General features: G+C 37.8%; 1 protein-coding gene across 1 annotated transcript in view; it reads right to left on the reverse strand.

Moving 5' to 3' along the window:
* The window catches only part of RAPGEF4 (Rap guanine nucleotide exchange factor 4), a 280,672-nt gene that overhangs the window by 157,651 nt on the left and 101,551 nt on the right, over positions 1-21,470 (reverse strand). The window contains exon 3 of the mRNA XM_044669788.1: positions 13,313-13,332. Within this exon, the coding sequence (XP_044525723.1) occupies positions 13,313-13,332 (20 nt within the window). The remainder of the gene's footprint in view (positions 1-13,312; positions 13,333-21,470) is intronic.

Below are 21,470 nucleotides of genomic sequence, written 5' to 3' on the forward strand. Positions count from 1 at the left end.
CTTTTTAAATATGTTATCCTATTAAATAGGTCCTCTTAACAACCTCATGAAGTTATTATCTCCATTCTACAGATAAGGAAACTGAGGCTGAGAAGTTGTGACTTATCCAGGGTCACACAAATTTGAAATATATGATGCAGGATTTGATCCCAAGTCTTCCTGACTCCAAGTCAGAACTATATCCATTATTTTTATCATATCCATTTTTATATCTACAACACTTTATCCATGACATCTATATTATTATGTTGTTCAGTCATTTTCAGTTGTATCTGACTCTGGGAAACCATTTGGGGGTTTCTTGGCAAAGATATTAGAATGATTTTACATTTCATTCTCCAATTCATTTTACAGATGAGGAAATTGAGGTAAACAGGGTTAAGTAACTTGGCCGGAGTCACAGAGGATGTGTATTGTCTGAGGCCAGACTTGAACCCCCAATAAGATGAATCTACCTGATTCTAGGCCCAGAGCTCTATTCATTGCACCATCTCACACTACATTATCCTACCCAGCTACATAGTAGTGGTAGCAGCAGCAATAGTAGTAGTAGTAATAGTTGTAGTAGTATTTATAGACTTTAGTAGTAGTGGTAGTAGTAGTAGTAGTAGTAGTAGTAGTAGTAGTAGTAGTAGTAGTAGTAGTAGTAGTAGTAGTAGTAGTAGTAATGAAAACATCAGCAATGCCATGCTGCAGGGTAAGTAGTAATGATAATAGTAATACCTGTAACAACAATAATATTTGACACTGATATTAGTGCTTTATGATTTATGAAAACACTTTATATCCCTCTTCTCATTTGCTGTTTATATCATTAATGTTCTCATTTCACAATTTCACCATGGGAAAACTGAGGATCAGAGGACTATTAGATAATTAGCAGAATAAATCTACAGGGAATACATAAACCTGGAGGTAAAGAGGGCAGACCAAGCTGAGATCTAAGTTGCTAACAAGAAAGTCCACTGGGGATGATTCCAGTGATTTCAACATTTCCCAGCACTTTCCCCCCCCCCCCCAAGATATAATCAGGGACAGCTTTCCTTCCCATTCCCTCTACTACACTAGCTCCCTGCCTCAATGGATATTGGTTTGCCCTTTTTATTAGCTCCATTCCCAAAGGTCAGAGCTATGCACTGTCCCAGTTGTCTGTATGTGCTACTTGTCTCCATCATATTGGCTAGTATGCTGCCCTAAGGACCAGGAATACCATTCCTAGACATCCTTAAAAGTGCCATTGCCTGGCTTGGATTTGGGCTCACAGCCAGGAGATCTGGGCTTTAGAGCCAGTTCAGCCACTAACCAAATTGGCGACCTTTTAGGCTATACCCTCAGCTAGTCAATAAACATTTATAAAATGCCTGCCATATGCCAGGTACTGTACTGAGGTACATTAGTCCTTACCCTTAAGGAGCTCCTGTTCTAATTGAAAATGTAAATAAGTACATACTAACAAGTTTTATACAAGATAACCTGGATATAATCAACAGAAGAAAGATACCAGAATTAAAGGGAATGAGAAAAAGCTTCCTGTAGAAGGTGGGATTTTAGAGGAGACTTGAAAGAAGCCAGGATGCAAAAGATGAGAAGTGGGGGGAGAGCATGCCACCCATGGGGGATGAGGAGGGAGAACATTTCCAGTCATGGGGAGCAGCCAGTGAAAACGCCAGACTCAGGAGATGTAATATCCTGTTTGATTAATAGCAAAGAGGCCAAGGTCAAGTAGCACAGGTTACTTGGAAAAGGGGTTGTGGGGAGAGGGGGATAAGGTATAAGAAGCCTGGAAAGGAAGATGAGGATGGGTTATGAAGGACCTTGAATGCTAACCAGAAAAATTTGTTTTTGATCCTAGAAGCAACAGAGAGACACTGAAGTTTACTGGGGGGTGGGGTGGGGGGGAGAGGATAGGGATGATCAGACCTGTTTTTAGGAGGATCATTTTGACAGCTGAGTAGAGAACAAAAGAGACTTGTGGCAGGGAGATCCATCGACAGGCTATTTATTGCAAAACTACAGGCATGACGTGATGTTGTATTCACAGCTATACACTTAGGAAATTGGCTTTTGTGATGGACGTTCCACAAGGCAGGCTATAGGTACCCTCACAGGCATGGGACATTTTTCCCTCAACTAAAGTATCCAAAAGCTGCACTGATGTTTTATGCGATTTAGCCAAAGGTGTCTGGGCTACAAACTGAGCTGGGTCAGTGGGAATGTTAGGCATGTTGGAAAGGACAGTTGAGTCCAGGAATGGGGTCAGATTGGGTAGTCTCTGAGGCCCCCTTCAACTCTGAGATTCTAGAACCAGTCTAGTTAAAGATCCCTTTCAATGGTAAAGCCCTAGATTTAATATTTGAAATGGGAAAATTGCCTTTAGTACCACCAGAGGGAGCCCAAGCGTTTCATGAATGTATGGTTATGGAAAAGGAGATAAATAAGAAAGTTATAATGTTAATACATGGAATGTAGCCTTATATAATGTGTGTTTAAAAAAGAATCTATGAAGGTGCTGCAAGTGGCTCAGTGGATGGAGAACCAGTTTTTTTTCTTAAACTTCTGGAACAAAACTTTACATTTTGTAATCCTCCATCTACAACTCTGACATTTGAAAGAGTTGTAGCTCAGTCTTGTTTGAGTCTTTGTGACCCTCTTTTGGAATTTTCTCAGCAAATATCCTGGAGTGATTTGCCATTTTCTTCTGTAGCTCATTTTACAGCTGAGGAAACTGAGGCAATTGGGTTAAATGATTTGACAAGAGTCACACAGCTGATGTCAAGTCAGATTTGAATTCAAGTTCTTCTGACCCCAGGGCCAAGACTCTATCCATTGTACCATGTAGATGTCCTATTTGAAAGAGAGGGGTTGATAAAAGTAGACGCAAAAACCAAGATCCAATACTCAGCGCTGTTGGCCCAACACCCAGGTTTTTCCATTCTAGCCAACCCTGGTCATGTTCTTTCTTTCTGTACATTGCTTTAAAGTGTCAAGTGGCCACTAGACCTAGTTCATCTTTATTGTGAACTTTGTAGGAAGTTTCGGGTGTGGTTTCCTCATATTGTTTATGACCAGACTATCAAATTAGAGCCCTGGGTAAGCACTCAGATTTTTTTCCTTTGTTTCTGGTTGAGTTAATCATACTGTTTAGACATTCAAATGAATAACTGCCTATAGTTCTGTGGCAGGAGTAGGGTAATGGGAAAAACACTAGCTTTGTGATCACAGGTCTTCAAATGGGATGTACTGTAGGTGTCTCAACTCAATACGTCTTCCAAGCTCTTCCTTCATCCCACTTTCCCATTATCTGTGAAGGTCCACCTATATTCACACTTTATTCAACCTCAAAACCTTGGCTCCTTACACTCATCCCACATATACAAGCTTGAATACTGAAACTTGTCATTTCTACCTTCATAACATCTCTCTAGATACCTCCTGTTTCTCTATTCATATAGCCATAACCATAATCATTCTTTTTAAAATTTATTTTAACATTTAAAAAATTTTAGTTCAAATTCCCTCTCTTCTCATTAATCTCCCACTCCTTGAGAAGGCAAGCGATATGATATCAATTTTACATGTGAAGTCATAAAAGACATATTTCTATATTACCCATGCTGAAAAAAAAAGAGACAAGAAAAATCAAGAAAATAAAGTGGAAAAGTGTGCTTTAATCTTCATTGAGAGTTCATTGATTAGACTATTGCAATAGCCTTCTAATTGTTCTATTTGCCTCAAGTCTCTCCCCACTCTACTCCATTCTCCACTTAGCTGCCAAAGTGATTTTCATAAAGTGCAGGTTTGACCAGGTCATCCCCCTACTCAATACCCTGCAGTAGCTCCCCACTACTTACAAAATCGACTAGAAAGCCTGACCTCTTACAGCCTTTCCAGACATGTTATATTTGATTCCCTTCCATACAGGCAATAATCTGGCAACTCTTGTTTCTTCACATGTGAAACTCTATTTCTCAACTGTGGATGTGCATTGGCTGTCCTCCATATTTGTAGAACATTGTGGTCCATGGTCCATTGTCTTTTCCTCTTACTTTCTCTTTCTTCCTTCAGAACTCAGCTCAAATCCCACCTTCTATAGGATGCTTGAGTCATTCCTTTTTATCCCTTCCCTCCTCAGTGCCCTCCCTCAGATTGCCTTCTACATTTCATTTATATGTAAATATTTGCACATTCTATCTTCCAGTAGAATGCTAGCTCTTTGGGGAAAGGGGTTAATAGTTTTTTGGTCTTTCTTCATAGCCTCAGCCCTTAGCACAGTGTTTGGCACATGATAAGTACTTAAATGCCCTTTTATTGATGTCCTTCCTTTGTGATATGGGTAAGCTACTATCCCCATGGGCCTGAGTCTCTACAATTTCCTCTCCCTCTAAAATCCTTTGAACCTAAGGTAATTGAATCAGGTCCTCAGGGGACTGTTCTAAGGCTGACCCTTTTCAGCTCCAAGGATAAACCTGATTCCAAAGAGCAATCTAAGAGACTTCATAAACTATCAAAATGTCCTTTTTGGTGGGTTTAGACTAGATAGTCTCCCACAGACTAACTGTGCCAAGGAAGCAAGATACAATGGAGGTGGGGGCAGATAGCATTTAATTTTCTGAGCCTATTATTCCATGATTCAGGTTACAGGGCAAATGGTTCTATATTTTAGCTGTTAACATTTCTATACCCCAAGTAGATTATAAGCTCCTTGAGGACAGGGACAGATTCACTGTTTAATCTTTGGTTGACTGGGGCCCAACACTATGGTTTTCATATAGTAAAGCTTAATTTCTTGAACTGAATTGAGTGGACTTGAAGTTAGACCCCATGAGGAGAAAACTTAGAGATTTGTCAAGTCTATCTGTTAATTCCACTTATAGAATATAAAAACATCACGTTATTGTGAGACAATTGGCAATGGAAAGTTTTGGTTATTTTTTCCCCCTTAAAGAACATGTTCTTTTATATCTCAAACTATCTTACCTAGGATTTGTTCCCCAGCATATAAACGTGGCCTATCTTGACATAATTCCATTGCCTCATTATCACATTGCCTTCCATATACTGCATACTTCACAGATTGCCAGGCACATTTCAATTATTACTCAGGCCACCAGAGAGTGAGTGATAAAAATCATTAGGTTACACAGTGGAATGCCAGGGCTGTTGTTGGCAAAATAAAAGAAGAAAAAGAAAACACTGGCTAGTCTAAAAGCCAACCCACAAGAAAAACTACACCTACATGAGCACAGACAAAAACAATCTTCAAGCAACTTTCATCTTCATCTGCATCTCTCCTCTAGAAAATAATGAAGTAGAGACTGTGTTTGGGTAAGGATAGAGCTCCCCTACTCTAATTCAAACTTCTGACAAACAAAAGAAACCAAGTCTCTCTCCTGAAAATAGTACTAAGTTCCCCTGAAAACAGTACTAAGAAGACATAAATGCTGACAATGGATGAGGATGCATTTGTCTGTAGTCACACCTAATCAATCAATCAATATTAATCAATCAATATTTATTAAGCATCTAAGTAAAACTGTCATTCCTTTGAAAGGCAATAAAGACTCAATGGGTCTAATTACATATGCTAATACACATATGCTATAAATTTGGTATCAGATTTCTGTATTACCTCTTCCTTACTTTTGTTTCCATGCATACATGAGGCTTAGGATCATAGATTTAGAGTTCAGAAACCCTTGAGTTCATTTTACAGATGAGAAAACTGAAGCAAGCAGGGGAAAGTGACTAGCCCATGGTCACGTAGGTAGTAAGTACCTGAGACCAGATTTGAACCCAGAAATATTAGTCTTCCTGACTCCAGACCCAGCACTTGATCCATTATGCCACTTAGCTGTCCCTGTGGAAGATGGGGTGACACACATTTCTTTTTGAATTTGACACCACTGATATAGACCTGTGAGCAAATTCTCTCTACCTATTTAGGATAAATCAATTCTTTACTAGAAGGCATCTTTGGAAAGAAAGGACTACTAAAACAATTAAAAGCTTGGATAATAGATCATAGAACAAAGTTTAGAGAAATTGAACTTAGTCTGGAAAGTGGAGATTCAAGGGGATCTTAATACTCCTCAGGCCACATACAAGATATTTTATGAGTGTCTGTGAGTAATCCTTTGAATATAAGACAATAGGGAATAGGCTCAAATTGCAGTAAGAAAGGTTTAGACATTTTAAAACAACTTTCAATCAGAATTCTGCAACACTGGAACATATCATGGTTTTAGAGTTTCCTTCTAGGGCAATTTTGATGAAGATAAATAGCTATAATCCTTGGATAAGTTTAATATAGTTTTCCAAAGAGGTAGTAAAAAAGACATAATACTTTAAGGTTTCTTCCAGCAGTTCCTGACATTCAAATAGCAGAGCTAATACTAGGAAAGACTAAATCTAGATCAAAAGATGTAATCATTGGATTAATTTACCCAATCTAAGAAACCTTGCATTCTTCAATCCTGGATAAAGTCTACTTTACAAGTAATTTGGCCTCAATTTCTCAAAATAGGAGCAAGGAAGATGCAAATACATTGAAAGTAAATGATACTCTATATTTTGTACTTGTAATCAATTGAATCTAACAATTGAGAAAAAGAAGTCGCTATAGAAAAATGTTCTGAAGACAGAAATGTACTCTTTATAACTCTAAAATCAGAAATAAAATCTCAGTCTTTCCTGGAAGAAATATTCATTCCTCAGCTAGGACACTGGAGAAAATATGAGGAGGGGCAAGAATAGGGAATGGAACTGAGAATATTTTTTATTTGTTTTTAATTTTTTAATTAAAAAATTAATTGCTTAATCACATTTCTAGTCATGATATTTTTTTAAAAAGTGTCAGAAACAGAGTTTTGTAGTAGAAATGGAAAGTAGAAATATTTCCTTCTTATGAAGTATGGCTATAATTAACACTCAACAGCTGGGTTTAAATTGAGCAAAGTGGACACGAGATCCATAACCATTTTTTTAAAAAGTCAGGAATTGATGCTGTTGGAGGTCATCTAGTCCAAACCCCATTGCAAATGAGGAAACTGAGAAATGGGGTGGCTAAGGTTACACAAACAACTTTAAATATAAATGTTACAGGTTATATTTGAGCCCAGGTCCTCTAGAGCCAACATTTTTTCCACTATACTATACTGACACCTTTTTTTCCCCCCTCACATTCCCACTTCCAATCCCTTCCCCCTTTTTAACATAACGCCATATCTTCCTCTGGCCATACAAATTTATTTGTATCCCTCAAGCAATCTATAAGCAACCTGTTACTTCAGTTTTTGAAACAAAAACAAATTTTGTTGTTGTTGCCTTTAAAAAGCACAAAGCACTGCTGTGAAATTCAGTTGAAGTTAAACCTTGGGTAGCAATAACTTGAATAGTAACACATATTTTGTATACATTACAGGACTCTATTTTTGTTGTATTCTGTTAAGAAAACTAACCTTGGGAAGCAATGCAAATTAACGTTCATACAAACATAAAATGTTACTCAAATGAATGTGCAAATACTTGTCAAATAGATTCCCCCTCATGCTGGAGGGTTCAGATTCTGCCCTATCTGCCCTCTCACCAAAAAAAAGTTAGGCTTCAGATAAGTCCTAATTTCAGTTCACAATAAATACATCAGATTTAGAAACAACCAACAAGCAGGGCCAAATTCATGACAAACAGTTACTGAGAAAATCAGATTTTGAAAATATTACCTTCCAACTCTTCCTTGAATAGCTCCCTTCCCTCAGTATTTAGATGTAAGAGAACATCCCAACACAACCACTGCAATCCATAACAGTCAACTTGGGAAGTAAAGAAAGAGCCACTGCCTGTATGTGGAACAAGCCTTTGGGGTTGGGGATTGGGGAATAGGGGTAAGGTGAGGAATTTGAAGGAGAAAAAGATAATCAAGGGCACCCCCTACCCCACCCCAGAAAGTACATAACTCACAAAGGCCAAAACAAACATTTTCCCAGGGATAGGAAAGTTGACATTGTCCTTGAGCACCTTAGACATGAGGCCACTGGTATTTTCCAGGAGAGGTAAGCTATTGCTGAGGCAGGCATATCTGCATTTTCTAATGGTCTAACTTAGAAAATGAAAATTTACAAAACACACAATGCACAATCTTGGACCAATAGAATTATTAGAACTAATCTTCACATGAGTGATAAGCAGGCTCTCCTTCAAAATCCTACCAGCAAGCTCTGAATGTACTTGACATTCTGTTTGCATTCCAAAATTCTTTGGTATTACATCATCCTTTAAGGATCATGTATTTTGTTAGCGTTTCTCCTAATTTTGCCGCCAATCATCTCTAGCAAGTAACATATGAATTGCTTATGTCTTTAATAATGTAACTGGCATTATTTGTTCCCTACAGAATTAACTATAATATTAATAATAACTACTGTTTATATATTGTTTTAAGATTTGCAAAGTACTTTTTAAACATCTCACTTTCTTCTCATTTTGTCCGAAGAGGCAGGTGCTATAACTATCCCCATTTTATAGATGAGGAAGCAAAGACCTCAGAGGCTAAGTGACTCGCCCAGGGTCAAACAGCTAAGAAGTGTCTGAGGCTAGATTCAAACTCATACTTTCCTGTCCCTGGATCCAGGACTTCACTTACTGCACCACCTCGCTGTCAAGATTAAATCCATGACCACAGACCAAGATATCGGGTGTGTGCTTAGTGGTATCATAGCCAAGATCTGCCAGTGATTAGACTTGTACCAGGTCTGGGGGTAGATAGTACCCACTTGAGAAAAGGAATGGCATTTGAAACAGAAGTCAATGCAAACCAAAGGCTAGGCTGGGTCTTCAGAAAGGATGCTTCAGAGCCCCATTCCAGGAAATTGGAGGTATGCTGGAAGAGGGCTGCAAGAAGTATTCAGGTAGGGAAGTTTGTACTAGCTCAGAAGATCAGGAAGCAAAATATCAGAAATGAATAGATGCCATTCCCCAAAGCTTGGGGCTAGTTTTAGGTGGTTGCTTTCTTTTCCACTCCTGTTCTGGCTCTTGAATTAATCCTGTGTTTGTCAGTTTCCCCAGAAATATTCTGGTCGCCAGTGTATCAGGCAAAGCCTGTCAATTTCCGCTAAAAGAACATCACCACAACCTTCCAGATATAGTAATTTTTTGGTTATAGCCCTTCTTGATTATTTTTTCTAATTATGCTATAGTTTCTAGAATCTTGGAATCAACTGTCAGTATTCCAACCAATAAACAAAGTATACATCTGCTTCTAGCCCTTAGATAGGTGCAGTGGATAGAATGCTGGGAATGGAGTCAGGAAGACTCATTTTCCTGAGTCCAAATCTAGCCTCAGATGCTTTCTAGCTGTAGCTGTATGAGCCTTGGGAAGTCATTTAACCCTATTTGCCTCAGTTTCCTCATCTATAAAAATAAACTGAAGAAGAAAATGGCAAACCACTTTAATTTCTTCACCAAGAAAACCCCAAATCAGGTTGAGAGGAGTCACACATGAACAACAAAAAGGCAAGTCATAGAAATATAGCAATTATAATGAAAGGGGAGATTGAGTCACTAAGCCAACAAGATTGTAAATTATTTAAATTCACAAACAGAGGGACAAAGGGAATAATAAGGTCCCATGTGTGGTAATAGAGGGTAAAGGAAAAAATGAGTATAACTCAATGTCTCTATCATCAAAGAAATATTTTACTTAATATAACACAAAGGATCTAACTCTAATTTCTATCCTTCTACAACTAAAAGGTTGCTTATGAAATACTTGTACCTTGTTTAGCATACACAAGCTGCTGAAAAGTTCTCTTAATAGTAAACTAGTTTACTTAATAGCAGACTAGATATCTACTACGTTTGTTGGTACATTTGTGTAGTCTCTTGGCTAAGATTAGTTAGATTCTATATGTAATATCCCCGAATAAAGGCTTAATGATACTCGTTCTAGAGGGACATCTTCCTTGAAGTCCCCTAACCTTGTTTTCTACCTGACAAACTAAAGTCTACATCTTGATTTCAACCTACATCAACTCAGTTTTTGAAAACTACCAATTATATTTCTCACTGTCTCTGTTTCTGTCTGTCTCTCTCTCTCTGTCTCCCTCCCTCTCTGTCTCTGCCTCTGCCTCTGTCTCTGAATGTCTGTCTGTCTGTCTGTCTGTCTCTCTCTCTCTCACACACACACACACACACCCCTTCCAATATGCTATAACATTACCTTCTGCTTAAAGATCTGACCCTATTGTCCTACTGCAAGACCATTTAGTCAAAGGTCACTCAGAGCCCAACTTGCTTTTCAAATCTCTTACCATTTCAGACCTCCTAGGGTCCAGAAATCCTCTCTGCTCCCAAAAGAGACCTAAAAGGCTCAGATAACATATCAGGTCCTTCTTAATCTGTATGTCTTCCCTCTCAAATTACTCTAAATTTAGCCAGTCTATATCTTGTTTGTATGCAATTATTTACATATTGTTTACCCAATACACTGTGAGCTCCTTGAGAACAAGGACTGAGATTTTTGAAGGGTTTTTTTTTGCCTTACTTTGTTTTCCCTAATGCTTAGCATAGTGGCACATATTAAGTGCTTAAAAAATGCTCGTTGACTGAGTGAACTGATTTGGAGTGTGTCTTTGTGAGGAAAGGCAGTGCTATGATTTATACCTCAGTAAGATGGCTGCTATCATACCATTGGGTTCTGGGTGATATTTCCTGCCACAATTGTGGCAACACTCACTTACAAAGGTCCCTTGGAGGTTGGTGAGATTCAGATTCACCTGAAAAGAAACAATCTTGATTCTTTGCCCTTCTAACTAGAAACAGAAGCAGCTTAAACCTGCTTTTAGAAATTCTTTCAAGGTTATATTTAGGAAATGGAAAAATTCAATTCTCTTTCTTCCTGAAGAAGTGGATTGTGAGAATATTGCTGAACAACAATATTACAGAATAATACATTTTTGACAGCTCTGTAATACACAGAAAGAATACCAATCTCTAATCTCAAATCTTCCCTTACACATAGTTGATCACATCCAGATAGATGCCAAAACTGTTAACTATTGGTTGTTCTGACATCTCAGGGTCTATTAAGGATACTTGATATATATAATATATGGAAAAGTATACAAAACGTTCAAGCTATAGCTAACATATCTCCCCAGAGACAAGAATTGGTACCAGCTCTCTTGAGAAGAGGAAGGAAGTTAAAAATGAATGAATACCAGTGGCAAATACTAAGGTCGCAAACTCTGGTCCTAAGTTGCCTTGAAGCCCAAAAGAAATAGATGATGTAAAAACTGCTTCTATAGTATATTCCCCAGGCTTTTATTCCAAGAAAAGTAAAAGAAGAAAGAAGGATTTAACCAGACAAATTGATGACACCTAACTGCCAGATGATGCTGTATTGTGTAGTAGAGTTAAAAAATTTATCGGACCTAAGATGTGCTCCTCAGGAGGGTGGGATGGAAAGTCATATGGTCTCACAAAACTGTTTCAGTTAATAAAAGCAATCCATTGTTAAAAAAATAGATGGGACATTAGTATAAGCAACTAAATGTGTTTAGTAACTATTTACACTTAAAATTAATTTCAATGTATAAAGTTTCAAACATTTTTAATTCCTCCCTTAAAGTCCTTATCAGAATTAATGTCTATTCATTCATCCTTATTAACGTTTCTTAAATGATCAGTAGTTAATAGTATGTTTCTACCTTATTCAAAACACAGTTTCTTTTTTAATGACAAAGAATAAATGAAAAGATTCATCTATTAGGAAAAGGGAGACAATGGAAAAGAACATGAAATTGCTGATAAAGAGAAAATTCCTATTGTATGTGTAAAAGAGAAAAGATGGTTTAAAACAGACTTAAAAAAAACAAACTTTAGTAAGGCAGAAGAGCAGCAAGGGCTAGGCAATTGGGGTTAAGTAAATTGCACAGGATCACACAGCTAGGGAGTGTCTGGGGTCAGATTTGAACCCAGTTCCTCCTGACTCCAGACCTGGTGCTCTATCTACTATGCTACCTAGTTGTCCCTAAAACAGGGATTGTTAACCTGATGCTTGTGAACTTACTTAAAAAAATATTTTGTAATTGCATTTCAATAGAATTTAATTTATATTTCTGCATATTTTATTTTGTGCAATGAAGAACATGATTCTGAGAAGGGATCTGTAGGCTTTACCAGGTTGCCAAAAGGCCCCTTCACAAAAAAGAGATTAAGAACCTCTCCCCTGTTTAGAAGACACAAAAACACTAAGACTCAAAGGGGAAAAACACTAAGGAGGAGTGCTATAAATGTGAACCACAACACCTAAGAAGCTTTTAAATACATTCCTCTGCGAAGAAGAGAAGCCTAATAAAAATTTTATCCAGATTTCAGGAAAGGGACTCAGTGATTCTCTGAATTTTATCTATATAGCAAAAAGTAGCAAAAGAAGGAGGACAATTCTACAATATTACCACCTAAAAGTAATAAGGGAACAGAAACAAACAGTAGTAAAGCGCTTAAGAGACTAATCAAACTGACTAGAACTTCAAATTAATTGCTTTCCTTCTGTTTTAATTGCTCATACTTCTAGGTTGTCATGGAGATTTAGATGTCCATGGTGCCATCTTTAATTAATTTGCCTTTTCAGAAGTTTTAAAAACAATAATAATTATTTGGTTTTATAGAAACATGCTGCCATTGAATGACCACGAGACCATGAGCTTAGTACTAATTGCAGTGATGGGTTTGGACTGAGTCATTCACCTTTCACCTGGTTGCCCTCAAATGAAGCAGAAAAAAAAATTGTTCTCTTTGGGGGACATGGAGAGTGGATGAATGACTGATTTTGCCTGTAGGTAAGTCTACAGGTAACCATTTGACCTCAAATTTCAGATTTTGGGTTGTTCCTACTAAAACAATAACAGTAACAACAGCAAGCAACAACCACAATTCAAAACAATCCTTTATGCTCTGTAAAGTGGGGTTAATTTGTACTACTGCTAACTGTTCCAACCAGGAGTACAAAAGCTGGGTAACAGATTTGGTTTTTCACCTCCAACAAATTAGTCACATGCACATTTATGACAAGTAAAATATGCTACCTTCTCATTCACTCCTCAAACCAAGTTTTTCATCTTCCATTTCCTATTTTCCTTTTTGTTTTCAATTTCAAAAATTTTCACCAAAGATGGGAAGATGTAGAGAGCAGAAGGTATTTATAGTTTTTTCTAAATGTGGAGAAACTTAAGGGGCTCTCTCTTCTGGTAAAGTTATTATTATTTTTTACCTTATTACAGTTTTTAGAAGCTGAGCAGAGATTGCTGCTACTCACATTCTCCTTGTCAGGCATCCCTAGGGGGAAAAAGAAAAGAACATGAATTATCAGGGAAAGTTGTAACATGACATTCTGAAGTCTTCAGCCCCTTAAATACTTTTACCAACCTAAGGGCCTAATTTGGTGCAGTCAATTCACATTTTAAGTGGGGTATGATCTTACAGGTAGTTTTTTTTTTTTGAAAATAGTATCAACTTTTTAAAATGCTTTAAAAATAATGAATGAAAATGGGGTAGGACTAAAAAACAGTATTTTATTTCTGCATCTTAACATACTCTAATATTTTCTTTACTTGTCCAAGGAAGTAGGACTCATTCCAAAGTACCAGTGGCCATACTCGCTGACATGTTTATCATCACACAGCTAAATGAAGCTCCTATTTCTCTTCTATTGCTTCTCATTCTTTTGGATTGCTACTCCTGAGTCAACATGGTGACAATGACACGCTGAAGGAAGTAGTGAAAATGAGCCATTCTGTAAATAAACAATGATGTGGATAGTTCATAGGAGCCAGGTGTAGTTATACTGAGAAGTGAATAGACAATTCTTAAATACACACAGCTTAAGGAAATAGGTCTACATCATGTATGTTGGCTTAATACAATGTGTAATTTTAAAATACAGTGCATGCAAAATGAGTGAAGTAAATGGTTTTATGTCAAAAGTACTACTTGTAAATGAATATGTATAACTGGGATAGACAATATAGATGGACAATGACAGGTTTGGAGTTGAACAGAAGAGGACAACAGGGTAGATTGCTTTCAGAAAATTGTACAGCTCCTTTTGCTGATCCAAGATTTCCTTGGAAGCAAAGGTCTAGTTTTTTAATATAAATTCCACTGGTATGACAAGATGGTAGTAAGATATGGAATACCATTTCCAATGAAGAAGTAAAAATGAGTATCACACAGAAAGTAATGGATAGGCAAATGATAGGTATGAACAGCTGTCACTTAGAACAAAGGAAAAATCATAAGAAAAACAGGAATAAAAGACATGATCAAGGACTGTAGGACAAGAAGAGATGATGGGCTGGTCACATGGCAAGAGTGAACAATGGCAAGACAGCCACAGTATTCCACTGGTATATTTGTAATGTCAGGTGGAAGCCTGAAGGGTCTCAAGCATGATGGAGGACTCCCATGGCAGATTTTGGCAGGGTACTAACAAGAGTTGTACAGGATGGGATATAAGGCATAAATGGATTGCCATTGCATTATTGGTGGGAACTCCCAAACCAATAAGCTCCCTGTTTCATTGAATATCGACTAAATATATATTATAGAAGATTTTGTTCTATTATTATTACAGGAACTATGATTGTCTTGATGGACAATAAAGCAGTGAGCTCCAGGAACTGGAGAGGAACAATAAATATAGCAATTCCTCCCTTGAATCTCTGACTTCAATTCTCACCCAAAGAGGATGGAATTAAAACAGTTAAGATTCTCAGGCAGGGTGTAGTAGCCTGATGACATTAGAAGCTATAACACAGGAAGTACAAGCATGAGGTTGAGACCCCAGATCTGAATTGTCAGACAAAGTAAAGATCCTCCTATGTTAACACTTTAACATCATTCATTCAAAAATTTCCAACTGAAACCTAAGTATTCAATAACACAGTAATAATAACAATAATAGATAGCATTATAGATGGTTGGCAAAGCCCTGTTGTCTCATTTGATCCTCAAAATACTCCTGTGAGGTAAAATTTGTTCTTATCCCAGATAAGAATAGTGAGCCTGACTGAGTTAAATGACTTGGTTAGGATCACACAACTAGTCTGAAGCTAATGAAATGTTAAAATTCAGTTTTTCTTGAGTTCAAATACAGTGCCCTTACATACTGTGCCATCTAACTGCCCATCAAAACATGTATACTTTAATAATTTATTTCATTTGACTACATGTGGGGCACTATATATATAAGGCTCTTTCCTAGTAAATGGGGGGAACATAAAAATGATGAATAAAATTCAGTTCTTGCTCTAACAGGGTTTTTTGCAAGGAGATGCTACACTATCATTTGCAATACAAGGTAGAATATGATAAACAAGGTATTGGAACTATTGAACAGTGCCATGGGAATTCTGCAGAGAGATCACTTCCAGAGGACAGAAAGCATGGGGCAGACGAACTGGGCCCAAGATTTCAAGAACAATTGTGAGCCTCTAACTAAAGAGAGGGCAGTGAGGTAGTGCAGTAGTTAGATTGCTAGACCTGAAGTCAGAAAGAACTGAGTTCAAATTCCTCCTCAGACTCTTAGTAATTGTGTAACTCTGGGCAAATCACTTAACCTTGTTTACCTTAGTTTCCACATCTACAAAGTGAGCTAGAGAAGGAAATGGCAAACCATGCTGGCATCTTTGCCAAGAAAACCCCAAATGGGGTCATAAAAAGTTGGACCCAACTGAAATGACTTAACAACAACAAAAGATTTTCAGAACAATTCTGAGCCTCTAACTGAAGAGAAGTGGGTTAGAGGATGTAAGGTGGGAGCAGTTAATTTTTCCTCTAAGTAATCATACAGTAGAACCACAGAAAGTATTGAAGGGGGGAAATCCTCTAGTAAGGATTAGAGGAAAGAGAGAAAAGTTTTGATGACTGTTTATGCCCTGTTAAAAGGTACCACAGCAGTCATTTATTGCCCTGATAATTTGTGTTCCCTGGACTCCTCTCTAGGGCTTAACAGAGAAACCCCAGCACTTATTAAAAAAAACTACTAATCACAAATGATAATAATGAGAAAAGAAAACTAAAAATCACTGCCAAAAATTATAAACCCTTGGTCTAGAAGCTAAAGACCAAGGGACATAGGTAGTATTTTCCTCAAAGCTGCCCATTGAAGGCAAGGGATGCAGAAGTTAAAGGAAGGAGGGAAGGGACACACATATTTTACAAAAAATTATCTCATTTGAGTCTCACAACAACCCTGGAAAGTAGGTGCTATTATCATCCCCATTTTATAATTGAGGAAACTGAGGCAAATAGAGGTTAAGTTACTTGTCCTGGGACACACAGCTAGTGAGGATGTGTGACCAGATTGAATTCAGGTCTTCCCTGACTCCTATCTAGCAGCCTATCCACTTACCCACTTAACTACATTTAAAGGCTGATTGGAGAACTGAAAAATTGTCTAAGATAGTTATATACTAGAATGAGATTTGAATTTCTGCATGAGAACAAGAGAAAATTGCCTATCACATCCACCAAGCTAGATAAGAGAGTAGCTCTAACGAAAGAAGATACTGGATAAAAGAGTAGCTATAATGAAAGAAGATACTAATTTGAGATACTAATAAATGCACAGGTGATACGATTTAGAATAGTAAAATCTAGGGCTCCAAATGTCTAAAGTTCTCAAACTTCTGGGTCACAAGAGCACTTTACACTCATAGAAATTATAAAATACTTCCCCCCAAAGAGCTTTTGTTTATGTGGGTTATATCTATACATTCTTACCTTATAAGAAATTCAAATATTTTAGTATCATTATTAAGATAGTTTTGACCTCATAACACCCTGAAAACCCCAAAGGAGCTCCCTGATCACATTTTGAGAATTTCTAGTCTAAGAAAATGCAAAAGTAATTAAGGTTCTGATGCAAAGAGACAAATTTGACCTCATGGTTATCACTAAAACTTAGTGGGAGAAACTTATGACTGATATAGAGCTCAATATGGATATACTTTATTTAAAAGAAACAAGATAGATGAAAGGGAAGTATAGGGTAGAGAAGCATTATGTATTAAGATATCACTAATTATGAAATCCAAGTCAGAGAAATCGAGTCTAGTGGAAGAGATTTTGAGTGAAGATTAACAGAAGAAGAAACAAGTGATTTTTATTATTATACTGTCTAACAAACTGAACAGAAAGGAATTCAGAAAATAGATTCAAAAAACTGACATAGGCAAAACAGTTGGAGACTTCAGTTACCTAGACTGAATGATTCAGTACTGATTTTCTTTTTTTCTCCACCAAAAGTATGCCAGTTAACAGCTTGTTAATTTATCTGAAAGATAATTTTATCATCCCCAAAGTGGAGGAACCAACAAGGTTCCTATTCACTGGAAGCAAGGAAAGGAACAAGTATTTATTAAGTACCTATTGTGTACCAAGTATTATCACATTTGATCCTTACAACAACCATAATTGGAATGCTGGTAGGAAAGAACTAGTTTCTGGAATGAAAATGATGAGAACAATTGGAGGAGGTGACTACTCCCTCTTAGAATTCATGATTGAGGAGAGGCACATGTAGTAGGATAAGTACTTTAGATTTTGGGAAAGCATATTTTTACCAGTTCAAAGGAAAGACAGGATCCCTTGGATTAGAATTCTCCAGGGAAAGTCAGCCCAGAAGGTGGGAATTTCTGAAGAAATAATGAGGGGAAAAATAAGGAGCTTAGATTTTTAAAATACATGTACAGAAGCTGATCAAATATCCTCATTAAGACTGGCACCAATATGACAAACCCCAGGACTAGGGGGCCATTGGTCTGCCTAAGGAGGAGTGCCCCAGCCCAGGTTGGAAAGAGAGCAAGTCAGAGACTTATTGCTGATAAAACAATGGGACAGTTCCCATCCATGGTAGATGCATTTCTAGTCTAGGAGAATTAGGGAGATCTGATCTCAAATGAAGCAAAGCCAAATGCAAAGCCAGTTATGTGAACAGATGATGAAAGCAAGAACATATAACAAAGAAAATGAATGTAACACTGGGATATTTCTGCAAAAATGTTTCAGAAGTGTTAAACTCAGAATGTGATGAATGTGACTAATGAAGGACATTGAGGACAACAAAATGTTCTTTGTTGTTGCTGACATTATTTTTAGCTATATTGGAATACATGAAGTTATGATAACTAGTAACAGAGAGAAAGAAGAGTTGCCTAATTCTTTTGCTTCTGTTTTTTTCTGCCAAGAAAGGTCTGGAAATGAGAGAACAAAAATAGCCAACAGGAAGGAGATACACAAGATAGATAAGTAAAAAACAATTAGTGTGAGCACCTACTTGCCACTGATGAACTTAAGTCATTTGACCCAGGTTAACTATATCCTTTGGCATAGAAAGAACTGGTGGATACAAATTGAAAGGCACCACAGCACTAGAGAAAGGAAAACATCCTGATTTTCAAAAAAGTCTAAGAGAACAGAATCTGAAGAGTATACAGTAGTGAGTTTTTTATTTTGATTCATAGAAAAATGCTGAAGTGAATGAATCACTAAAGAGATGGGATAAGGAATATCACTGCAGGTCTCCCTAACCTGATAAATAAGCCCACAGGAAACACAAAAGCTAACATCACCTTGCCAGGATAAAACCAGTAGGAACTACTGAAAACCTTTCCCCCAAAATGGTGGGTTTGAATATCTCTTAGCCTCTAATTCTTCAGGAATCTTGCTTCTACCCAATTAGCTTGATTCTGCACCAGTGCCCAGGCCTACACTCCTCATTCCCTTCCCCCAATGACTGCTCCTTCTAAACCCAATTAAGAACCCAAGAAAAGCACTTCAGACTTAATTGGTTTAAGAGAGGGTGCCCCATTCCTCTGGGAAGCCATCAGGGATTTTGATTATTCCAGGGAATCCAATGTGCCTATTATCACTAGCACTGTCCTCGATGGCCCTTTATTTTGTATTTCCCCTCAGTATAACTATCTTGTTCTACTGTCTTCCTGTTTCATGTTTTCTTATACTGAGCTTTTGGTATTCAGAGCCACCCTGAATCTGTGTTAAGATGAATAATTAGTAAATACCTAGAAAAAAGAAGTGGTTATTCTGAAGAGCTATCAGAGCATCATCAAGAATGGGTTAAACAAGATTCACCTCATATCCTTTTTTGATAAGCTACCATACTGGCAAATTGAGGAAAGCTTTCAATACTATTAATATAGCATTTGATCAAATGACCAGGTACTGAATACTACCAATATCTAACACCAGGGACAGCTAGGTAGCCCATTGGATGGAGCATTGGGTTTGTAATCAGGAAGACTGATCTTCATGAGTTCAAATCTGGCCTCAGACACTTAAAAGTTGTGTAACCCTGGACAAGTCACTTAATCCTATTTGTCTCATTTTCCTTCTCTGCAAATTGAGATGGAGAAGGAAGTGGCAAAAACCCCAAAATGAGGTCATGAAGAGTCAAACGAGACTTAAACAATCAAACAACAACTAGTACTACTCATATGGAAGAGACAGATAAATGTTTATAGTTGGGATGGGTGAATTGGGACATATGATTTCCTTGATGGAGAAAGCAGACTAGATGATAATATAATTAAGTGGATTTGGAATTGGTTGAGTGGCCAAATTCAAAGAATAATTAATAATGTTTTTATTTGAAGGTTATATGTCTCCCATAGAATAATTCAAGTACTTCTGTTTGGCCTTGTACTATTTCAGAATTTAATGAATGGTTTGATGATGGCTTAAGTGGAATACTCATCAGGTTTTCTGAAGACACAAAGCTGAGAGGAATATTTAACACACTGGCTGGGTCAGAACTTCAAAAGATTTTTGTAGCTAGATTATTGGCCTAAAGATCCTGATGATCTTAATGAAGGAAAATTAAATAGAAAAATGGGAAGTATTACTGTTGAAGTAAAATAAAAAATTCATGGATATAAAATTTTGGGGAGAGCCCTTCTAGTTAAATGGTAAGGATTAAAGCCACTGTAAGTAGTTAATAAATGTCTGGATGAAAGAGAGATGGAGAATTTGCACTAGTACTCTGAGAAATTTGGAGGTCCAAAGAAGAAAAGAGAGAGGAAAGTGATTCAAAGAGTAAAAGGAGGATTTTTTAAAAGAATCAGGTAGAATTTAGGTATTTATAAGCTGAAGAAAGAAATCAGCGGAGAGGAAAAGCTTGAAGATGTAAGGAGGAATACTTCTTCCCTAGATACAAGAACAAAGAAAAAGGTAATGGATGAAAATGCAGAAAATGTGTAAGGTAGAATGGAGGAGGTCTGGGAGAGCTCACACTAAGCGGCCTTGGACAGCTTAGTAATTTAGAGGTAAATAATTTCACCTGCTAAGATTAAGAGGGGTTCAAATAGATTTGGGGAATGTGTTAAAGGTTCAAAACAATTACAGTGAAGGTCTAAAAGTCTGTGATGTAACAAGAATGGCTTATGTTGGTTTCCGGGTTAAGATGGTGGCAGAGTAAGAAGCAGCTCTTAACCTCTCCTGACCGAAACACACAAAACTCCTCAAGGGGACATAAAAACAAGTCCAGACGAACGGAGGAACCCCACAACAGGGCACAGCGTGGAAGGTACGTGGAATCGAGGCATTTCCATGCTATAAAGGGCTCTCACTAAATTGCGGGCTGAGCAACCACCCCACCCCCACCCCCTCCACACACAACACCTGTAGCTCCGAAGCCAGCTAAAAAGAAATAGAGCAAGTTTGGGGCACCCTTCGAGTCATTGGCAGCTCCAGGACCTGTTCCTGAGAGCAGCAAGACTTAGGACCCCATTAAGCCAAAAAAGGCACCCGAAATCTGAGCGCGCACGGGAGCAGGACGCAGGGCGCACAGCGCAGGCTGAGCAGAGCGCAGGCACTGCGGAGGCATGGGTGGAGGCAGACACAGCCAGGAACTAAAGCCTAAGTGGGGAACCAGTGCAGACGGGTATATGACTGTGGAAGTAGCTCCCTGAGACTTGTAAAGGAACCTCCTGCAGAGGATCAAGCAAGGGAGTCCACCAGGGGGCTTGACCTTGGAAAAAACTAGAACTCAGACCTCAGGAGCCAATAGATCTCTGACAGACACTGAGCGCGAGGATAAACCTGAGAAGCTGCTGGGCTAATGATGGCTAATCAGTCACAGGAAGTTCAGAAGAGAAAGAATAATAACAAAAAAAAGAAGTCTTTAACACTCGACAGCTTTTACACAGAGAAAATCCAGACAACCGAGCAAACAGAGGAGGAGAACAAACAACCATCCAGACCCTCCCCAAATAAGGAAAACTCCTCACAAGCTATGGAAGAGTTCAAAACTGAGATTTTGAGGAAAATGGAAGAGATCTGGCAAGAAAATAACAGTTTAAAAGGTAGAATCTTGCAACTGGAAAGCGAGGCTCAGAAACCAAATGAACTGATAAGCAAATTGAACACAAGAAATGACCAGATTGAAAAGGAATACC

The sequence above is a fragment of the Gracilinanus agilis genome, chromosome 3, assembly GCF_016433145.1.
Source record: "Gracilinanus agilis isolate LMUSP501 chromosome 3, AgileGrace, whole genome shotgun sequence".
In the NCBI taxonomy this organism is placed as follows: Eukaryota; Metazoa; Chordata; class Mammalia; order Didelphimorphia; family Didelphidae; genus Gracilinanus; species Gracilinanus agilis.